A 21,064-nucleotide genomic window follows, 5' to 3' on the forward strand; every position below is an offset into this window, starting at 1 on the left:
GCTGTTTACAGTTTATCTCTATCTATAATAATATTCAAGATAATAACCAAAAACAGCAAAATTTCCTCAAAATTACCAATTCAGGGGCAGCAACCCAACAACCGATTGACCGATTCATCTGAAAATTTCAGGGCAGATAGATCTTGACCTGATAAACATTTTTATCCCACGTCAGATTTCCTCAAAATGCTTTGGTTTTTTAGTTATAAGCCAAAAACTGCATTTTACCCCTTTGTTCTATTTTTAGCCGTGGCGGCCATCTTGGTTGGTTGACCAGGTCACGCCACACATTTTTTAAACTAGATACCCCAAAGATGATTGTGGCCAAGTTTGGATTAATTTGGCCCAGTAGTTTCAGAGGAGAAGATTTTTGTAAAAGATTACTTTAATTAACGAAAAATGGTTAAAAATTGACTATAAAGGGCAATAACTCCTAAACGGGTCAACTGACCATTTTGGTCATGTTGACTTATTTGTAGATCTTACTTTGCTGAACATTATTGCTGTTCACAGTTTATCTCTATCTATAATAATATTCAAGATAATAACCAAAAACAGCAAAATTTCCTCAAAATTACCAATTCAGGGGCAGCAACCCAACAACCGATTGACCGATTCATCTGAAAATTTCAGGGGAGATAGATCTTGACCTGATAAACATTTTTACCCCATGTCAGATTTGCTCTAAATGCTTTGGTTTTTGAGTTATAAGCCAAAAACTGAATTTTACCCCTATGTTCTATTTTTAGCCGTGGCGGCCATCTTGGTCGGTTGACCGGGTCACGCCACACATTTTTTAAACTAGATACCCCAATGATGATTGTGGCCAAGTTTGGTTTGATTTGGCCCAGTAGTTTCAGAGGAGAAGATTTTTGTAAAAGTTAACGACGACGGACGACGACGACGGACGCCGGACGCCAAGTGATGAGAAAAGCTCACTTGGCCCTTTGGGCCAGGTGAGCTAAAAAAGAAGAAAAAAAGACAAACACCATTGTACAAACACTGCATAAAAAACAAACCTGAACATAATCAAAACCCAGAGAATTTAAGTTTAATCGGTGTTTTTCATTTATTACAAATTATGATTTCTCACTTCCTAAAACAAGATATTTGTATCTACCTGTACACTGTTCTCTTTTATGAAACAAAGTTGGACTAATTCTTCCAATCTGTTTTAAGTGTAGAATGAGGGACTATTGATAAGTGTATAGATGTAAAATGTTTTAGTTATGTTCTTGCAAAATGGAAACAAACTACGATTGTATGTGCCCGAATATATATATCATGAAATTACCTGCAACTTATTCCCGCCGCCCTTTTGGAGAAGGCTGATATTATCAATTATGCTGATTTATGGTGAAGGATATTGCCTAACTTTAACGTGAAGGATATTGCCTAACTTTATAGTGAAGGATATTGCCTAACTTTATGGTGAAGGATATTGCCTAACTTTATGGTGAAGGATATTGCCTAACTTTATGGTGAAGGATATTACCTAACTTTATGACGAAGGATATTGCCTAACTTTATGGTGAAGGATATTGCCTAACTTTATGGTGAAGGATATTACCTAACTTTATGGTGAAGGATATTGCCTGACTTTAACGTGAAGGATATTGCCTAACTTTAACGTGAAGGATATTGCCTAACTTTATGGTGAAGGATATTGCCTAACTTTATGGTGAAGGATATTGCCTAACTTTATGGTGAAGGATATTGCCTAACTTTATGGTGAAGGATATTACCTAACTTTATGGTGAAGGATATTGCCTAACTTTATGGTGAAGGATATTGCCTAACTTTATGGTGAAGGATATTACCTAACTTTATGGTGAAGGATATTACCTAACTTTATGGTGAAGGATATTGCCTGACTTTAACGTGAAGGATATTGCCTAACTTTATGGTGAAGGATATTACCTAACTTTATGGTGAAGGATATTACCTAACTTGATGTTGAAGGATATTGCCTAATTGCTTAACTTTATGTTGAACTTTATAGTGAAGGATATTGCCTAACTTTATGGTGAAGGATATTGCCTAACTTTATGGTGAAGGATATTGCCTAACTTTATGGTGAAGGATATTGCCTAACTTTATGGTGAAGGATATTACCTAACTTTATGGCGAAGGATATTGCCTAACTTTATGGTGAAGGATATTGCCTAACTTTATGGTGAAGGATATTACCTAACTTTATGGTGAAGGATATTGCCTGACTTTAACGTGAAGGATATTGCCTAACTTTAACGTGAAGGATATTGCCTAACTTTATGGTGAAGGATATTGCCTAACTTTATGGTGAAGGATATTGCCTAACTTTATGGTGAAGGATATTGCCTAACTTTATGGTGAAGGATATTACCTAACTTTATGGTGAAGGATATTGCCTAACTTCATGGTGAAGGATATTGCCTAACTTTATGGTGAAGGATATTACCTAACTTTATGGTGAAGGATATTGCCTGACTTTAACGTGAAGGATATTGCCTAACTTTATGGTGAAGGATATTACCTAACTTTATGGTGAAGGATATTACCTAACTTGATGTTGAAGGATATTGCCTAATTGCTTAACTTTATGTTGAAGGGTATTGCCTTACTTTATAATGAAGAACATTACCTAAATATATGGTGAAGGATATTGCCTAAATGTATGGCATTGAAATGCCAACTAAAAATCAAAACCTTTATAGATATTGTGCAGTATGAACAAGCAGATGTGTGGGAACAGACAATGCAATAACCGCCCAACAAAACTGTAGACTAAGAGGACAAACTACAGTCTTCGCCAATCGACAAGAGTCAATGCAACATGACAAGCTTTCTGTACTCTAACTGTTCTAAATAAAAATAAATGCGGTTAAATACATTAAGCAGAAACTATCCAATATCTGCAATTGATACCCAACTCTCCAAATAACAAAACAACATTAAGAATATGACATAAGACAACTTCTGACAAGGTATCTGACTTGACTCTATTTTTTATATAGTAAGTACTAGAACAGAATAGATGTCAATAAGAGGCATCTTCAAGTACTATATGAAGAAATGCCAACAGTTAGTACCTTCTGTATGCATATATAATAGAATCAGCTTTCTATAATTTAAAATTTTCATTGATGCAAGTAAGTCTGTCATGTTTTGATTTTTGGAATACAGGGTCTAGTATTGACCATCTCCTCTGTCTTTCTTACAACATTCAGCAGCAAATATTACACTGGTTTACAAATCCTGTTTGAAAGCAGCTTGAACATTTGTATTTTGATGAATACTTACATTTGCTGTGAACTTTATAATAGAAATCCTCCAAAATTATTAATGGATGGATACCCAACATCCAGCAACAAATATTACATGCATATTTGTACAAGACCAACACACCTAACCAATAGTAGCCAGCAAAATTACACAAGTCCAATAACCTTTGCTCAAACTACTAAATACAGTATGTTTGGTGGAGAAGCAACACATACAATTTTTATAAAAAAAGTTTTACGTGATCTGGTCAGGGATCATCAAACCCCACAATCCTGGGAACATCTAGGCTTGTTTGCTACATCTGTACTTTTTAATTATTCAGGTATTTATTAGCTATTCTCAAAATAACATTCTGTTTTTCTATTTTTTTGGTTTGAGCTCCCCATTATTTTCCCTTCTTAATTCATCCAATTTTTCTCACCTTTTTCGCCACTTTTCTCTATTCTTTAACACCCATCCAGACCCTCTTTAGTGACAATGTATTTATTTTCAAGCAAGATCATCACAAGATGGATTTATTGATGTTAGTCAGTATTTTCTATTAATTGGACATAGTATCATCCTGATTATGCATGAAATATTTGCCACTGGACAATTATTACATAAGATGTATGTTTCATTATAATATGTTATTCTGATTGGCCAACTGCACATCTCGCGTTATTCCTTAGTCAATTGCATTACACAATAAAATTTATCATTCATGATGACAAGAGGTCCACAATATAGTGCACAGGTAAATTAAATAAAAACTTGATAAAAATCGTGTTTTCATGATCCAAGTTGTAAGATGTAATTATAAGTATTGAATGCTTCTTTTTGTTACTTCATAGGGTTGTAAATGAGTTTACTGTGCCACATCTTTAGAATGAAGCGCTTCCACGCTTCATACAAAATGTACCTCGGTCAACGCTTTTACACCCAAATGAAGTTCCAAAAAGAAGCATTTAATTCTTAATTAAGGAACCAAAAATCAATCATAACCCTTAGGACAGACAATGTCTCCACTGATTTATTGTTTATTCATCACATATGTACAGAAAATAATAACTTTAATAATTTAAATGAAGAAGAAAAAATTCATTATTTACTAAATCCATCATCGCCTTTACAAACAAATAAGTTAGGATCCTTCTTGAAAAAGTCATTAGAACTGAGGGCAGGGGACTCTTAACAACTTGTTTGTTGTTATAAATTTTAATGCTGTTGATATTTTGTATGTTTAATATGTATGTATATATGTTTATTGTGTTTATTGTATTAATATATGTTGGTCACAAACTGTAAAGTTTATATGACAATAAAATATTTGATTTGATTTGATTTGATTTGTTATTCATAGAAATAAATGCAAATAAAGAATTATTAATCTTTTTTTTATCTGAGGCCACACAAACTCAAGTTTTAGTTCCTTGAAATTACTTTCCAAATTACTTTCCAAATTACTTTCCAAATTACTAGAAAAAGAAGTTTTCTATAGATTTTTCTTCTTTAATATATAGCAGACAAAACTACAAAACTTAGCACATTTTTCATTAATAAAGCAAGAAATACCTCCACCAACAAAGTTATATTTTTGTTTTTTTCCCCAATCTAAAAACTGGATCCCTCATCAAATTTTGCATCCTTTTTGTCTCTTTTTATAAAAGAACTAAAATTCAAATTTATGTGGCCTGTATATTTTATTTCTCTTTCTACTATTTCCCCTGCAGCAAAAAATTTATCCTAGAATCAGACAAACATTGACATAGCTGAATTACCAAGTCTACTTTTAACTTATTTATACTACAATGTATATATTTGTTGACATCTTTAAATGGTCCTAAGGATGTCAGGTCTTCTTTTAAAACAAAAGTTAAATGACTACATATACAATCAAGAAATGTTGACCATCTCTCTGAATGGTCAGTTGTTATTGGTTCTAAATTGAATGTTTGGCCAACTGGAAACTTGTCTGTTAACTCTGCCTGTAGGTGAAATAATTTCTCTGTGTCAATACTCAGATTATCTCCCTTATTTTCATTGTTTATGACTGAGTTATCTCCCTTGAAGACTACATTTTCAGTTATTGAGAATTGATCATCAATTCCTGCTATGGATGGTGTATTGCATGACAGAATGATTTGTATAAGATATTTCATTACAATTTTCACAAATTGTATATCCTCTCTCCATGTGTTCATCTCATTTTTGTCAAATAGCCGTCCACCAACACCCTGTAAAATATTTTAAAAAAATTCATATATAAAATTTAATGTTTTTAATATTTCAAACTTACCGATCGTGCAAGGGTTGTATAGCCAGTCAAGGTCGTTAAAAACTTCCATTTGTTGTATTTCAAACTAAGAAATTACTTTTTAAAATTTCATATGCCAAAAAATTATTAGTCTTCATAATAGCTCACATCTGCAGTCCTACCTATTAAACTAGTTTTCCCTATCAAATAAGGCACCTCTGTTTAAAGATTTTTTTTACAAAAACAAAAAAGGATTAATAGTGTGGTTAACTCATATAGATCAGAAAAAATGGTGGAAATAATGTCCTCAAATTCTCATGGTGTTGAGTTTATTTTACCTTTAGTTAACATTTTCATGAGGGAGAAAAAATTGTTTGAAAGGACAGTATAAATTTTAAATTTCATAAGTATATTCAGGGTTTTGTTTTGATTATTTTGTTAAGATTTTTTTTAGAATCTTTTTGTTTCTTCATGTGGTACCATAAAACAATTTTGCCCACCGACCCCTTCGTTTGTTTTAATAATTTTATTCCAAAAAGCTTGTTGTTTTGAAACAGAGTAACCAAAATCCTCAACCTTACAACTCAGTTCCCCTTATATTCTAAATTTTGCATCAAGGTCTCTTCACAAAGAATTTCCATGAATATTCAATTAATCAACCGGCAATACAAGATGTTAATATTTTGGATGTGTATTCTAATAAACATTGTTAAGGACGCTGACATTTATACATAATTACTCTGAAGATGGCACTTGTCACATCCAAAGTGTTTCCTGAGAGATAAACTTGTTGTGTGTCATCAGACGACCTTGAACTTTGTATGTGATACTGTATACATGATTTATAACATTGTATAAGTGATGACTGATAAAGTATATTATGATTTCTCATTAAAATATAAAAAAATTGTCAGCTGCATATGGTGCTCTAGAGGATACCCCTTTAAGTAACAAGGTCATGCTCAAAATTGCCTCAGGTCACCAAGTCCCTATAATGCATACTATACATTCGTAAAATGATCTGATTTTCCATTTTAAAATGAGATGTTAGGTAGCAAGGTCCCCCACAAAACTCCCTAAGATCACTAACCCGAATAATTCATTGGTTATATTCCGCTGATCTACGAAGGCTACATTAACGCCTGAACGTCTTCCTCGATAAAGACCGTCAACCGGAAAATTCACACCGCTATGCAATATGGGATTTTTTTACTAAGTTGGCAGCTAAAGAAGAAGGAGTTCCGGATGTTAATTGATGTTAAATGATGTAAACTGATGTTAATTGATGTTAATTAATTATTATCGGATTTGTGTTAATTGAACACACGTGTTTGGTAAGACAATTACAAGACAGTTGCGCAGACTCATTATCCTGATCGCTGCCGATTGGCTCTCTCTCACAGAGAGCAGCGACGTGGCCAATGATCATAAAGAGTTCAAGCCCTTGTGTGGGAGAAAATCGGACACGGAAAGGGCTTGAATTATTCGAGTTATAAGATCACAGGTCAAATTCTACCATGTTGGAGTAACACATAAACAAATGGATTTTCATTTCTGAGCATTTCTGAGTTAAGCCTGCCAATTGATATTTTAATGTGTGTTTTTCTATGTTATCATGTTATGCTATTGTTTCAGAAAAAGGGAAAAGGTTTGGATCCATTAAAACGTTTAATCACGCTGCAAATGTTTGCACCTGTCCTAAGTCAGGAATCTGATGTACAGTTACTGTAGTTGTCTTTTGTTTATGTAATTTATACGTGTTTCTCGTTTTTTTTAATTTTATATAGATTAGACAGTTGGTTTTCCCATTTGAATGGTTTTACACTAGTAATTTTGGGGCCCTTTATAGCTTGTTGTTCGGTGTGAGCCAAGGCTCTGTGTTGAAGGCTGTACATTGACCTATAATGGTTTACTTTTTTTAAATTGTTATTTGGATGGAGAGTTGTCTCATTGGCACTCACACCACATCTTCCTATATCTATAGACTTGAGCATGTCACTGTTACAGAAACAAAGCTTATGTATGAAAATGAAAATAAAACCATGATCTGTTTTATGTGGTAAGAAGCATTGTGTATAAGTTGTATATAACATTTTATTGAGGCAAACTAAAGCAATAAAATGGAAACCAATTTTGGGATGTATGTACATACAAACGGGCTAGGGTAAAACATAATGCCCCCTCAGTTATGGCAGGGGCATGAAAAACAAATTTTATTTTTGCAACATCTTTCTTTTCACAATTTTAGCAAATCCTTAAAACATTGCAAAAAATTCTGAAATTACAGTAGCATACTTAAGGGGATCTATTCTTTCTTCTTAATTTTTTAATATTTTATATCAATTTACTCTAAATGACCAGGAAATAGGCATGTAGAACAGTGATGTCCATCTTGTTATTACAGACATTCGCACCTGCAAAGTGGAAAGGGATTATTATAAGTTGCAATAACTTGTTTCCCAATCCACTATAAATAAATTTGTTTAAACTAATGGATACATTTTTGGTCCATTTTCTTAAACAGTTTAATTGACATTACATGTTCATTGTTGAAGGAGCAATAATGAATACCAAGTGGCAATCAATGAATGGTCAACAATAACAATTCATGAGGGTTGGGATGGGGGTTCTTTATTTCTTTATCCTATAATTTTTATGATAATTTTTCTATATCCATTATTTTTTTTCTGTATTTTTACCACTTCTTCCTTGGTATCAGTCTCCATCCATTTCAACATGGTTCTGAAACATAGCTTCCAGTGTCTGGTATAATGGTGATGTAACATAGATCCAATAGTCAAATCTAAGGCCAGATATGGGTGAACAGTCACTGAAATAAACAATAAAATCTAAGGCAAGGTATGGATGAACAGTCACTGAAATAACAATAAAATCTAAGGCAAGGGATGAATGGACAGTCACTGAAATAAACAATAAAATCTAAGGCAAGGGATGGATGAACAGTCACTGAAATAACAATAAAATCTAAGGCAAGGGATGGATGGACAGTCACTGAAATAAACAATAAAATCTAAGGCAAGGGATGGATGAACAGTCACTGAAATAAACAATAAAATCTAAGGCAAGGGATGGATGAACAGTCACTGAAATAAACAATAAAATCTAAGGCAAGGGATGGATGAACAGTCACTGAAATAAACAATAAAATCTAAGGCAAGGGATGGATGAACAGTCACTGAAATAAACAATAAAATCTAAGGCAAGGGATGGATGAACAGTCACTGAAATAAACAAAAAAATCTAAGGCAAGGGATGGATGAACAGTCACTGAAATAAACAATAAAATCTAAGGCAAGGAATGGATGAACAGTCACTGAAATAAACAATAAAATCTAAGGTAAGGGATGGATGAACAGTCACTGAAAATACAACAATCAAACCTTATGCAAGGAATGGGTGAGCAATCACTGAAAATACCATGTCGGATAAAAAGTATGAGATGGGTTAAACAGTCACTACAAAAGTAAAAAAAGTTTAATCTAAGACGAGGACTGTGCTAGCTTGGTAATGATCACTGAAAAAACCCAGATAAATCTTATAGCGAAAAAGAACATATGTTCTTCTCATATATTTTATGATGGTATAATACTAAACCCCTAACTGAAGGGATTGTGCCTGATATTCATATGATGAAGACATAATCTTTCAATCCGTTTAATTGAGGTCTGGAGCTGGCATGTCAGTAGCTGCTAGTAGTCTGTTGTTATTTATGTATTATTGTCATTTTGTTTATTTTCTTTTGTTACCTCTTCTGACATTGGACTCGTACTTCACTTGAACTGAATTTTACTTTGCCTATTGTTATGCATTTACTTTTCTACATAGCTAGAGGTATAGGGGAGGGTTGAGATATCAAAAAACATGTTTAACCCCGCCACATTTTTGTACCTGTCCCAAGTCAGGAACCTCTGGCCTTTGTTAGTCTTGTATGATTTTTAATTTTAGTTTCTTGTGTATAATTTGAAGTTTAGTATGACGTCCATTATCACTGAACTAATATATATATTTGTTTAGGGTCCAGACAAATCTATCTCTCATCGCTCCCATTTCTTATATGTTGCAACATATCAGAAAACCAGAGCGATGAGAGATCGCTTTTAAAATAGATTGGGGTCCAGCTGAAGGACGCCTCCTGGTGCGGGAGTTTCTCACTGCATTGAAGACCTATTGGTGACCTTCTGCTATTGTCTGTTCTATGGTCGGGTTGTTGTCTCTTTGACACATTCCCCATTTCCATTCTCAATTTTATGATTCCAACAGTCAATTCTATGTGAAAGAATGGGTGAACAGTCAATTAAAATAAAAACAATTGTATTTTAACTTAAATGGTTAACAATCATCTTAAAAACAAAAAAAATCCCATCAAAGAGAATGAAAACCAGTGAAAAGCAACTAACAATTAAATAGGTCAAATATAGTGCTCAAGGAATAGGTAAACAGCCATCAAACTGGTTTGAGAATCCTTAAAAGTCTTCTAAACTTTTTGGCAAAGATAATAGAGTACCATCTTATGTTCTATCCTTGACAGGCATATACAAATTAAGTGAGGTCACAGATACCACTTTGATGACAAGTTCAGCTAAGTTAAGTTCCATCTAGCCTAATAGGGTCAACATTAATGTTGCCATGAAAGAAGCCGATTAACTGGCATCCTGAACTTTCTATAGCTGTGTAAATAAAGAACTGCACCATGAGCTCATAATATGCCAACATTTTTTTTTTAACAAAAAAGCTCTATTTCTCTTCAGTTTCATATAAGAAATTTATAGAAATACTAAAGGGAGCTTATTTTGATGGATATAAACCTGTCACAAAAGTTTCATGTCATAACTGTTTGAAGCGTTTTTTGAGTAAAACAGACAACTTGAAAATCCCCCTTTTTTAATGAATAAAAAACCTGTTACTTGGAAACGTAAAATCTAATATTTATAAAAATCTAAAGTGAGCTTCATCAATAGAAATTAATAATTAACAAAAAAAAATCATGAAAATAGGTTAAAGCATTTTTAAGTTTTGACAACAAACTGACACAAACAAATGGAAGTTTTTAACGACCTTGACTGGCTATACAGCCCTTGCACAGTCTGCTCGTTGCCCGAAGGCGATTGGTGAGCGTTTAAATAATTTTGTGCCATCGGACAGGAACAGGTGGTGGTCCATTGGCAGTTCCAGGGGGGGGGGGGGTGTCCCGGGAGTTGGAACCCCCCTTTTTTTGGCCGATCAATGCATTTGAATGGGAGCATATAGTTGGAACCCCCCTTTACTCTGGGTTTGGAACCCCCCTTTTTAAAATGGCTGTGGCCCCTGTGGTCGCCACTTTGGAGGTCGCCATCTTGGTTTTGTAAGTTCTTTTAAGTTTGTTTACAATTTTGTTGTTATTTCTTCACAACAGCTGCTTTCAGGGCCAGTACAAAATGACAACTGTTTACCCTAATATTAGTCCCTTATAATGGCCATTTATAAAAAACTATTTGATTATGAAACTTATGAAAAAAGACAGTAGATAGAGACAGATTAATGCCATCTAAAATTAAAAAAAAAAGTTTTAATGATTTGTATACAACAGAGAAGATAGTTTACTTACATCGTAAATCAAAATACATACTGTCAGTGTCTGATGTTTCAGCTAAAAATTATAATGTAATGTCTTGTTGTGTTACATAATTGTAAAACAAATCATAAAATCTGTCTATATATATATAAATACAAATAAGAAACCAAGTCTTATTTAGACTTAATGGGTGAAGGACACTTTCGAAAAAAAAAAAAGAAACGCATAAACAGATCTTTTGTTGAATGGAGACAGCTGGTTAAACGTATTAACAAACAGCTGCATACATGTATTTACAAACAGTTACATTAAATTATTAAACAAAAAGTTGCATTTGTGACAACACATTGTTTGTAAGATAATTTATTACATCTAGATATATCAGTCAGTTGTGAAACTGATCTATTTTTATCAAACCTAGTACCAGTACATGTATTCCTGCCCAAAAATATAAAATCTTGAACATTGTAAATCATATTTTTTTCTGCCAAAAATTTCAGATAAAAAGAAACCTGATTTTCTATTTTTTTTATGCCTTAAATATAGTTGTCCCTTTCCAATATAAAAAGTCTTGAATATAGTTAATAATACAAAACATGTTACATATTTTTTATACCTATCGATAACATGGTAGCAAATCTGACTATTTTTCTTTTAACCTTATACTTTACAGTAATACCTTTCCAAAATCTAAAATCTTGAACATTATACTAATAAATAATACTATATCACTAATGTTGTCTGAGAACATATTCAAAAGTTATAAATTTTCCCTGTAACCTTGATGATACTGTTATAGATTTAAACCTGGTCTCACACAGACTTAAGGGGAGTGTATCAATGATCCTTATTTCATATTTTAACCTAATTTCTTTCTGTGTCAATAGGAGAATACTACAAAATACAATAGTGTGATAAATATACAAACATTAACTGTCAATTGAAATAATTTAATGCATTATTGTGCATTGAAAAACTATGAATGATCTACTGATTTTTCAATTCTAACTCCTATCTTCTCTTTGACCTCAAAGTGTCCTTGAAAACAAAATAACCTGCTTTTCCATAAATCATCACATCGTCCTCAATACACAATAAATTTTGTTCATAATTTCAAATGTTAAGAACCCTATTGTAGTTTTCTAAACATTAAAACTGGATAAAGTATGCCTAACATAGCCCTTGAAAATTGAGTTTCAATAAATTAATTATATAGACTTTCTCTGATTCAGACTTTCAACTTCAAGCATGTATGACCTTGACCTTGGCCATTCATATATTTCAGAAATGTTAGCTTTTTGTCGTTTTTTTTTTAAAATGACCTTCCAAAGATGTCACATAAAGTGCAAAAAGGCAAACATGAAGTTTAAAAATAATATGCGACTTAATTTCATACTTGTTGTCAACTGACCTTGAACTTCAGGGTTCAATCTGCTGACAATTTTCGCAGCCATCTCATTTATTTGTTCATCATCTTCTTGCAACAAACTCACCAGGATTTCCCAAAATGCAAAAGTTGTTTCACCTGTAAACACAAAAAAGTAAGAAATTAACATGAAAAATAACTATGAAAATAAGCCAAGGACAGAGGCGGATTCCCGCCCTCCTTTTTAGGCCCCCTTTTAAGCAGTCAGTGGGCCCCACTTATGAAAATTTCTAGATCCGCCAGTGAAGGAGACTAAGGATATGAACACAAGGCATATACTGCAGATTTATTTCTTTTCGTGCATATCAATTTTCGTGGCTGTTTTAATACTTTGTTTTATACAAAGTCTACATAAAGTTTGTAATTCATTTGAATATGTCATATGTGGTTCACCCGTACCCAAGGAACCGACAAAAATTGCTATCCAACGTATCGACAGAATATATAATGGATGAAGTTTTCTATCACCTGAAGTATGAAGTTTTATATGTGGTTGAAATTGGTTCTGTCGTTTCAGAAAAGAAGATCATTGAAATAGTCTACACCGGACGTACAACAGATGACAGACACCAAGTAATTGCAGAGTTCACATTTTCATTTAGGAAAGGTAAGCTAAAAATGGAATTTATAAATCTTCTTTGAGCTTTTTTGAAATCCCATGCCTTTGATACTCTAAATGCTCATCAAAGTTTCAGTATATAAAAGTAAGCAGCAATTTTCAAGTTAATATTATAAATTCAAAGAAACTTAAAGTCTGCAGGTTGAAAAAAAATCTGAACTGACTGCCCTCTAAGATGACTTTTAAGAGCCATGCAACACATGGAGAAATAAAATTACTGACTGCATACATGTAACAGTCCTAAAGTCATAAAAAATCAGTCCAAAAAGGTCTAATGATACGCCAATATACATGCAACTGCACGATATAATGTAGACAGATATTTTTTATGCTTTAATATCAATGGTGAAAACTATAAACACTATCTAAGGTAACAATTAAAGTTATGAGCGAGCATAAATTGTCTCACTTCTTGCAGCAGAGTGCAATAGAATCAATGTAGTTTATTTTCAGATGGATTTGTTTCACATAGATAATCTTATAGATATTTTTTATGTTTTAATTTCAATGGTAAATTTATGATGAACCATATACAATATAAAAATTATGAGCAAGCATAAATTGTCTCACTTCTACAGCAGCTAAAGTGCAAAAATAATCAATGCAGAACGTTATTTTCAGATAGATTTGTTTCACATAGATAATCTAGTGTTAGATATGATATACAATGGTATGAGTTTTACAGCAGATGTGAATCTTTAACAATCATTGAGGGTCAACTCAGTGCAGATTGTTCAGTGTTCAAACAGGTTGCAGTATGTATGTTAAATTATCATGGTTGTGTTCTGTACTTAAATGGTGGCAAAGGTTAAACAAGTTGCTTTCTTTAAAAAAAGAAAAGCAATACATGAACCTAAGACCGCTGACTGCCGGGTCACCAAAAGATTAATTGTTGCTGAATTTGTGTTTGCTTTTGAATTGAAATAATTGACTGTGAAAAGAAGAAGCCAGTTGAAAGTATATATTTACAGCTTCTATTTGAATAGCTATTTTACAGCTCGACTATTATATTTATCACTTGGGAATGCACATACTTTTTTTACGATTATAACCCTTTGGCAATCCTACTAACCAGATGACTTATGCAATTTGCACAAACCTATCGCAATATTTTATGCACTCAGTTTGCTTTATAATCTGGAATTCAGGATGCATTTATTTTATCTATCATATCCGACTCGTATTTGAAGCTGTCTTTACTCATGTTAGATATTGTATGCGATGAAACCTGTGGCATGCAATTGATTGGGACCTCTTAAGAAGAGACTTTTTTTGGTCTCATAAAACATCTCAAACTTTAAGGATTTCCTGATTTTACTTAAATCAATTCATACATTCTACAGGGAAACTTAGTTTTGCCGAAGAATTTCTTAATTCAGAAGTTTATAAACCTGTGCACACTTTAAAAAAAAATATATAAAAAGGTATGTAGATATGAAAAGATACCAGAATTAAAATGATGTACGCCAGACACGAGTTAAGTCTACAAAAAAAGCATCAGTGACGCTCGAATGAAAAAAGTTAAAAGGCTAAATACATTACAAAGTTAAGAAATCTATTGGGTAGACAATCCTTAGGCTTAGCTTTTCGAAAAGGTCAAAGTTTATAATAGGACAGTGACTCAAAAAAGAAACAAAAGAGAAACAACTCGAGGTTAGAATACCGTTAGTAATGATCGTGCTTGAAAGTCATATGTAAAGCTCTTTCTGTCGTGTCCTGAATTTAGATAACAAAAACGAAAATAAGCTTTCACGAGTGAATTTAATAGTATTGCATGCAAGTAGTATTTTAGCGCACGAAATAGTAAATAGAAAGCTCAGGAAAAGAATACACATTTGCGTCATCACATATCTTAATCTAATAGTTGAATTCGAATGTCAAACGGCCTACACTAAATGTTTTGACTCAGGATTCATTGACATTTTATCCGAAATTTGTGAGAACGCAAACCGATAATGTGCTTTTGAAATGTGATCTATAATGTGAATGAATCAAGACGTGTAGGATAGTTGGTCAACACAATGAATACAATTTTCAAAACCGTACCATAGTACAAATATGTAGATGCTATAAGGTTAAACTATTAAAACAAACAAACAAAAATTGAATTAAAATTTTATAATAAACTAACGTTCCGGTCAGTAATTTTTTTTTCAAATTCTTTTGAATATATATAATATCAATAAACACGAACGTCAAGTATTTACGGATGGACATTTTTTTTATCGAATGAATCTATTTTTAAATTCTAACATTCCACTATGTGAATATATTACTATACAAAATATAAGCAGACTTCTAAAATCCATACTAAAACAGTATAAAATAATCAACATTATGGTTGTAATTAAATTTTATTGTGATTATTGTAAATTATTTTTGCGGTTGTTGTGAGCTGCAAGGATTTAAAATCATGCTTTATGAATTGAAAACACACAAGTATTTTTGTTCACGACCGTATAAAATTTAAATATTTAATAAATTTATTTTAGTTTCCGTTTTATGGATATATTATAATACAAAAAAATAAATAATAATTACTCATTAAACCCTGCTAAATACTAAAATGGTATGAAATAATTAACGTAGAAATATAATGATTATTGTTTATAATAAAATTGAGAATGGAAATGGGGAATGTGCCAAAGAGACAACAACCCGACCATAGAAAAAAACAACAGCAGAAGGTCACCAACAGGTCTTCAATGTAGCGAGAAATTCCCGCACCCGGAGGCGTCCTTCAACTGGCCCCTTAACAAATATATACTAGTTCAGTGAAAATGAACGCCATACTAATTTCCAAATTGTACACAAGAAACTAAAATCAAAATAAAACAAGACTAACAAAAGCCAGAGGCTCCTGACTTGGGACAGGCGCAAAAATGCGGTTGGGTTAAACATGTTTGTGAGATCTCAACCCTCCCCCTATACCTCTAGCCAATGTAGAAAAGTAAACGCATAACAATACGCACATTAAAATTCAGTTCAAGAGAAGTCCGAGTCTGATGTCAGAAGATGTATAACCAAAGAAAATAAACAAAATGACAATAATACATAAATATCAACAGACTACTAGCAGGTAACTGACATGCCAGCTCCAGACTTCAATTAAACTGACTGAAAGATTATGATTTCATCATATGAACATCAGGCACAATCCTTCCCGTTAGGGGTTTAGTATCATACCATCATAACATATATGAGAAGAAAATAACCCGTGTCATGCCAACAACTGGTTTTTGAATAAATGTGTTTAGTTCCGATGCAAAGACCCTATAAGTGAATCAATATTAAAGCCAAAATATTGCAAAATATGCAATCTTTAATGACCTGACAACAGTATCGTAACTATATCCCTTAATAAGTCTATTCAAAGGTTTTGTTAGTTTTTGAGGTGAATACTGACACCTTTGTGCTTTATAAAGAATATTTCCATAAAAAATTGGATGTGAAATACCTGAACGTATAAGAAGTCTGCATGTTGAGCTATATTGACGAATGATGTCCTTATACCGATGATAAAATTTAGTAAATGTTTTGACTAGTTTGTGATATCGAAAACCCTGGTGTAATAATTTTTCAGTAATACATAAATTTCTCTCGTTAAAATCTAAAACATTGTTACATACACGAGCGAATCGTACAAGTTGAGATATATAAGGGAGCTACCATTTGATTTTTATGGGGGGGGCTAGGATGAAAAATTTTGTCCTGCATTTTTTTTTAGCTGTAATCTCTGTCCTGCCTTTTTATTTTTCACTCTGTTCGGTCCTGCCTTTTTTTTTATAGTTTATCCTGACTTTTTTTACCTAAATTGTCGTCCTGACTTTTTTTTTTTGCAAGTGTCTCATCCTGCCTTTTTTTATTACTCAAAACTCCTGTCCTGCCTATTTTTTTCAAATTTCATCCTAGCCCCCCCATAAAAATCAAATGGTAGCTCCCTAAACACTGTATAAACATTTTTTGTAGGATGCAAGAATTTATTTGGATTTAATTTTTATGTTTCCTTTACAAATGAATATTTAAAAATACCAAAGCAGAGTATCTTGTTATATAAAATACTTATTTCTTAATTGAAACTCTGAAAATATTTTGATTTCAATCATTGTTATAGTTTCTTCAGAAACATAAATAAAGTATTATATATTTTTAAATGTATTTCTTTGATTCCGATTGAATTAATTCTTTTGATAAGAATATTATCTTTCTGTTTTCCGATCTAAAATTAACATTTTAAACAGAATGTTCTATCCCGTAAGTCTATGATGAAATACACAGTATCCCGTGGTTAAATCTTCAAACATAATTTGTTCACATGTTATTGAGACAACAGACAGTACCACGTTATAATTGACCCAGATACACACAGTGTACAGTGGTCGTTTTAAAACAGATATAATTGCGTCGTCAAGGGCCATCAAGGGACCATATCAAAGACGTAGATAACAACCTGTGAAGACCTGTATAGATGACCGAAAACTTTGAGACGTTCCGAGAATTTTATTCTGACTTCCGGCCGAGAGATATCGAGTGGCCCATAGACAAATCCAAAACTCGCCAATATATAAGCATGAACCCCTCAGGGGGTTCATGCAAAAACTGTATAGAATATATACCAAGGGGATTTATTGTCTGATGAGGGTGGGAAAAGGTTGAAAAAATGATGTAAAAATGAAAAGGATATCCAATTTATACAACTTAACAAGGGAATAATTTACATTTTGTACCTAAATGTCTGAAGAGGCTGGAATAGGTTGAAAACTGATGTAAAAATGTAGAGAGTATACCAAGAGGTTTAGACTTATATAAAGAACACACTTCACCAAAAACTGGAAGTAAAATCAGGTGCTGACAATTTTCATAACATCCCATTTTCCTAATTTGCAGATTCCGAAATTGGTCCATGCATCTGTTTTTTTGTATCCTAGTCTCTTCTATTGTCGATTTTTTTATTCATTTCCTTCTTAGATAAACATGTCTATTCAAAAATCATGAATCCTGAACCTTTAACAAGGGGTAGGAGAATCAAGCATTAACATTTTAATTTTTGAAAATTACTAGAAAGGAATGCCAAAAGGATTACTAACACTATTATTTCAAATGAACATATTGTTTTCCCAAGCTTGAAGAAAGCAGATTAAAAACTAATGTCATGCTTTTTAAAGCTTACAATATGATATGAGTTTTTCTCTCATTGTTGAAGGTCGATAGCTGTTTAAATTCAGGTCCCTTTTAGACCCTGTTTAAATTGACAAAAAAGATAGAGGTAGACTTTTTAAGTCCAATTGAAGAAAGATCTTACCCATTTACACTGTACCAAAGATCGATCTTAGTAAAGAATGGTCCTTTTTGTCAGTGTCAACGGGGTCTAAAAGGACAAAGTTATGGATGAACCAACATACAAATAAACAGAAACATGAGTCTGTTGGTTCCTATTTCTGTAATGCTTTTGGTCCAAATATCAATCAGTTAGGCCAACCGAATATTAGGGAGGAAAGATATAACAAAATATATGAATAAATGAAAAGATATAAACGTCTCCAATATACTTAAATGAAGAAAAACGATATTTAAATTTAAATAATTTAAATATCTAAATTTTTTAATTAAAAAAAACCATGTTTTCAGTTGTGTATAATCTGCACCCCTTGTACAAACTACAATTCTAGGTTTAAAAGTGTGGACTATACACGACCAAATATGGTAGTGAGAGGGCATACAATCTCTCACCAGTATCTTGTGTGGACTATACACGACCAAATATGGTAGGGAGAGGGCATACAATCTCTCTCCAGTATCTTGTTTTAACATTTACCCTGAAACTTCATAAAATCAGGGACTACTACCACATTTCTTTTACCATTAGTCCTAGTTAAAATTCCAGCATTTTTTTCTGCATTTTTCTCAGAATTTTTTAAACTAAAGTGCACTAGAAAAAATTAATTCAATCTAAAAACAAGTAATTAAGTGTCAGAAAGTTCTTACATGAACCAATATAAACAGGTAAAAATAAGCTGTCAATCAGAACAGGTGTAAAATTCCATTATCTGCTTGGGAAATGATCAAAATTATGTCATAGAGAATGAAAAATCACTCACTTACTACAAACAATCTTTTGATGTGGTATCCTTGGTTTAGATAACCGAATCTGAATCATCAAATCTGAATGTTGATATGATGGCATAGTGTAGAGGGAGCCACTGACTTACTGTTACAATGTAGTTATGATTTAAATCTGAAGCCAAGGCGGCTACTGATTTTAGTTTGCTTCAAATCTTGAAATAAAGGCTGCCTCATTTTGGCACAGTGTAAATGGAGCCACTTGAACTTATGATTGCATCAAGTCTTAAAACCAAGACGTACAGCCTCTTTTCTGGCACAGTCACTGTCAGTGTAGAGGAGCCCACTGAATCAAGTTTGTTTCAAATCTTGAAGCCACAACTGCCTCTTGTTAGCCACAGTGTAGAGTGAGCCACTGACTTAAGTTTGATGGAAATTTTGACTCCAAAGCTGTTTCTTTTCTGGCAGTGTAAGCCACTGACTTTTAAAAGTTTGCTACAAATTTTGAAGCCAAGGCTTTCTCTTTTCTGGCACAGTGTAGAGGGAGCCACTGACCAAAGTTTGATTCAAATCTTGAAGCCAAGGATGACTCTTTTCTGGCACAGCGTAAAAGGAGTCACTGATTCAAAGTTTCATTTAAATCTTAGTACCAAGATGGCCTCTTTTCTGACACAGTGTAGGGGGAGCCACTGACTCAAAATTTGATTCATATCTTAGAGCCAAGATGACCTCTTTTCTGAGCCAAGATGACCTCTTTTCTGACACAGTGTAGAGGGAGCCCTCTGACTCAAAGTTTGATTCAAATCTTAGAGCCAAGATGACCGCTTTTCTGACACAGTGTAGAGGGAGCCCACTGACTCAAGTTCGATTGAAATCTTGAAGCAAAGATGACCTCCTTTTTGGCACAGTGTAGAGAAGCCCACGGAATCAAGTTTGATTCAAATCTTGAAGCCAAGGTTGCCTCTTTTCTGGCACAGTGTAGAGAAGCTCACTGACTCAGGTTTGATTGAAATCTTGAAGCCAAGATGACCTCTTTTCTGGCACAATGTAGAGAAGCCCATGGAATCAAGTTTGATTCAAATCTTGAAGCCAAGGTTGCCTCTTTTTAGTACTGTATTGAGGGAGCCACTGACTAAAGTTTGATTGAAATTTTGATGCCAAAGCTGCCTCTTTTCTGGAACAGCATTGAGAGAACCTCTAACTCAAGACATATTCAAATTTTGAAGCCATGGGTGTATCCTTACTGGCACAGTGTAGTCTTATATACAATCTACTTTTGTACCCACAGATCATTTGCTCAAGTTTTTGCATTTACAATGTATTCTTTTTGTATGTAGTAGAAATTCGAACAGGCTCAAAAGCAATTTTACAAGGCTGTGCTTTAGTTGGGCTGTCACTTAGATCACAAACATTTAAGAAGTGTTCAAGTCATTGTCAAGCTCCTTGATCTTCTTCAGATCCTTTACAAATTGGGGTGTCTATTTTGCTGTTCTGGATGTATAAAATGGTAGACACAATTTATTTTAGCTTAAATTTTATCATTTATTTTTGCCACTCTTTGACTAGTGATTTATCTCAAGGATTTATAAAGTAAACAAATCCTTGCTTATCTTATGATGGCCACAGTCAATCCAAATATGTAGATTTGGACACTTCTGCTTATAGAAAGCACACTCATAAGATTTAAAATTTACTGCAGGATTTTACAACAACCATTTGATTTGGCAATCAGTTTATAAATCTTACGATTACACCCTCCTTTAGCTCCCAAGACACCTCTAAGATATAGATGTTATCTAGGGTTATCTGCCCCTAACAAGATAAAACATTGTTACTAGATAATTACAAATTACTTAAGGTGCATAGGAATCTTTGTAGGTAAATGAT

The 21,064-nt window shown here is 33.1% G+C and overlaps 1 protein-coding gene across 1 annotated transcript in view; it reads right to left on the minus strand.

Annotated features, from left to right (window-relative positions):
• Window positions 1-4,745: 4,745 nt before the first annotated feature.
• The window catches only part of LOC139515817 (tRNA (32-2'-O)-methyltransferase regulator THADA-like), a 218,702-nt gene continuing 202,383 nt past the window's right edge, over window positions 4,746-21,064 (minus strand). The window contains exons 36-38 of the mRNA XM_071305528.1: window positions 12,484-12,597; window positions 8,200-8,330; window positions 4,746-5,480 (exon numbers count right to left, since the gene is read on the minus strand). Of these exons, the coding sequence (XP_071161629.1) occupies window positions 4,962-5,480; window positions 8,200-8,330; window positions 12,484-12,597 (764 nt within the window). The 3' untranslated portion in view covers window positions 4,746-4,961. The remainder of the gene's footprint in view (window positions 5,481-8,199; window positions 8,331-12,483; window positions 12,598-21,064) is intronic.

Source organism: Mytilus edulis, chromosome 3 (genome assembly GCF_963676685.1).
Source record: "Mytilus edulis chromosome 3, xbMytEdul2.2, whole genome shotgun sequence".
Taxonomy (NCBI): Eukaryota; Metazoa; Mollusca; class Bivalvia; order Mytilida; family Mytilidae; genus Mytilus; species Mytilus edulis.